Source organism: Palaemon carinicauda, chromosome 3 (assembly GCF_036898095.1).
Source record: "Palaemon carinicauda isolate YSFRI2023 chromosome 3, ASM3689809v2, whole genome shotgun sequence".
In the NCBI taxonomy this organism is placed as follows: Eukaryota; Metazoa; Arthropoda; class Malacostraca; order Decapoda; family Palaemonidae; genus Palaemon; species Palaemon carinicauda.
This window is the reverse complement of record NC_090727.1, coordinates 201,776,333-201,778,027: the sequence shown is the minus strand read 5'-3', so window position 1 is coordinate 201,778,027 and position 1,695 is coordinate 201,776,333. Positions and strand designations below refer to the sequence as shown.

The following is a 1,695-nucleotide window of genomic DNA, read 5'->3' as shown; positions in this document are numbered from 1 at the left end:
GGTTTATTCTAAACGGAATATACGCAATTGGTGACGATTGCATATAACGTTTATGTCATTTTCCGTGTGTTGAACTGATATCTATTCGTAAACACGTTTATCAAATTAAAATAATTCATATAAATTATTGGTGCTTATATATTTCACACACATAGTTTCCTTTCCATCAATCATAATTAAAAAGGTAGATAATACATTACGGAATATTTGTGTTTTTGACGTGCAGTTATAACGTCAGCTTTAAGACAATTGTTGACGAGCATAATATTTAATGCAGTTTGTCAAGATATTTCTCTTTTAACAACAAATTCATTTCTTGTTTACATATTAGATCTGGAGTTTTTCAAGCTTGCAATAATGATAATACAAATGAGACTCATAATAATTATAATTATCTCTCTCTCTCTCTCTCTCTCTCTCTCTCTCTCTCTCTCTCTCTCTCTCTCTCTCTCTCTCTCTCTCTCTCATACAAAACAATACATCAAAGCATATAGTATAAATATCTCTCTCTCTCTCTCTCTCTCTCTCTCTCTCTCTCTCTCTCTCTCTCTCTCTCTCTCTCTCTCTCATTCTAAAACAATACATTAAAGCTTATATTCTAAATATCAATCTCTCTCTCTCTCTCTCTCTCTCTCTCTCTCTCTCTCTCTCTCTCTCTCTCTCTCTCTCTCTCTCTCTCTCATAAAAATAAATAATGTATCAATGTATAAAAGCAAGTTTTATAAATATCAAACCCACTCTCTCTCTCTCTCTCTCTCTCTCTCTCTCTCTCTCTCTCTCTCTCTCTCTCTCTCTCTCTCTCTCTCATAAAAATAATGTATCAATGTATCAAAGCAAGTTTTATAAATATCAAACTCTCTCTCTCTCTCTCTCTCTCTCTCTCTCTCTCTCCTCTCTCTCTCTCTCTCTCTCTCTCTCTCTCTCTCTCATCCAAAAATATATCAAAGCTTATATTATAAATATCAAACTCTCTCTCTCTCTCTCTCTCTCTCTCTCTCTCTCTCTCTCTCTCTCTCTCTCTCTCTCTCATACCAAACCAATATATCATAGCTTATATTATAAATACGAACCTAAATACAAACAGTAATTCGCTCTGTTATTCATGGTCTGTGTAATCGTGCAATTGACAGAGTGCGACACAGTGTATTAAACGCATTACCTTTCAGTTCCGCGGACATGTAATCATATATTTTCAAGCACTGTTGGTTCTTGGGTTTTAAGTGGATGAAATAAAATACAATTTATCATTGTTTAACACATTTTGATCAGGTAGCTTTAATTGATATAAATCATAACATAAATAACGAAATGAGGAATTACGTAACATATATATTTGAAAAATCAACAAAATGTTATTTTGACCAAACAAAACGGTCCGTAGAAGATGGGGGATGCTGTGGTTGTGGTACTCTGAATCCTGAATTCTGATGCTGTGATACTCTAAATCCAGAATTCTGATACTGGTATTCTGGATTTTGATGCTGTGGTACTCTAAACCCAGAATTCTGATACTGGTATTCTGGATTTTGATGCTGTGGTACTCTAAACCCAGAATTCTGATACTGGTATTCTGGATTTTGATGCTGTGGTACTCTAAATCCAGAATTCTGATACTGGTATTCTGGATTCTGATGCTGTGGTACTGTGAAACCAGAATTCTGAGGCTGGCGTATTCTTAAACCGGAATTCTGATGC

The 1,695-nt window shown here is 35.0% G+C and overlaps 1 protein-coding gene across 1 annotated transcript in view; it reads right to left on the bottom strand.

The window, feature by feature from the left end:
* Positions 1–1,250: 1,250 nt before the first annotated feature.
* Positions 1,251–1,695, bottom strand: part of LOC137638175 (uncharacterized) — a 1,589-nt gene continuing 1,144 nt past the window's right edge. Inside the window, exon 2 of the mRNA XM_068370260.1 lies at positions 1,251–1,695. This exon is cut by the window's right edge and continues 237 nt beyond it. Coding sequence (XP_068226361.1) covers positions 1,353–1,695 — 343 coding nt within the window. The 3' untranslated portion in view covers positions 1,251–1,352.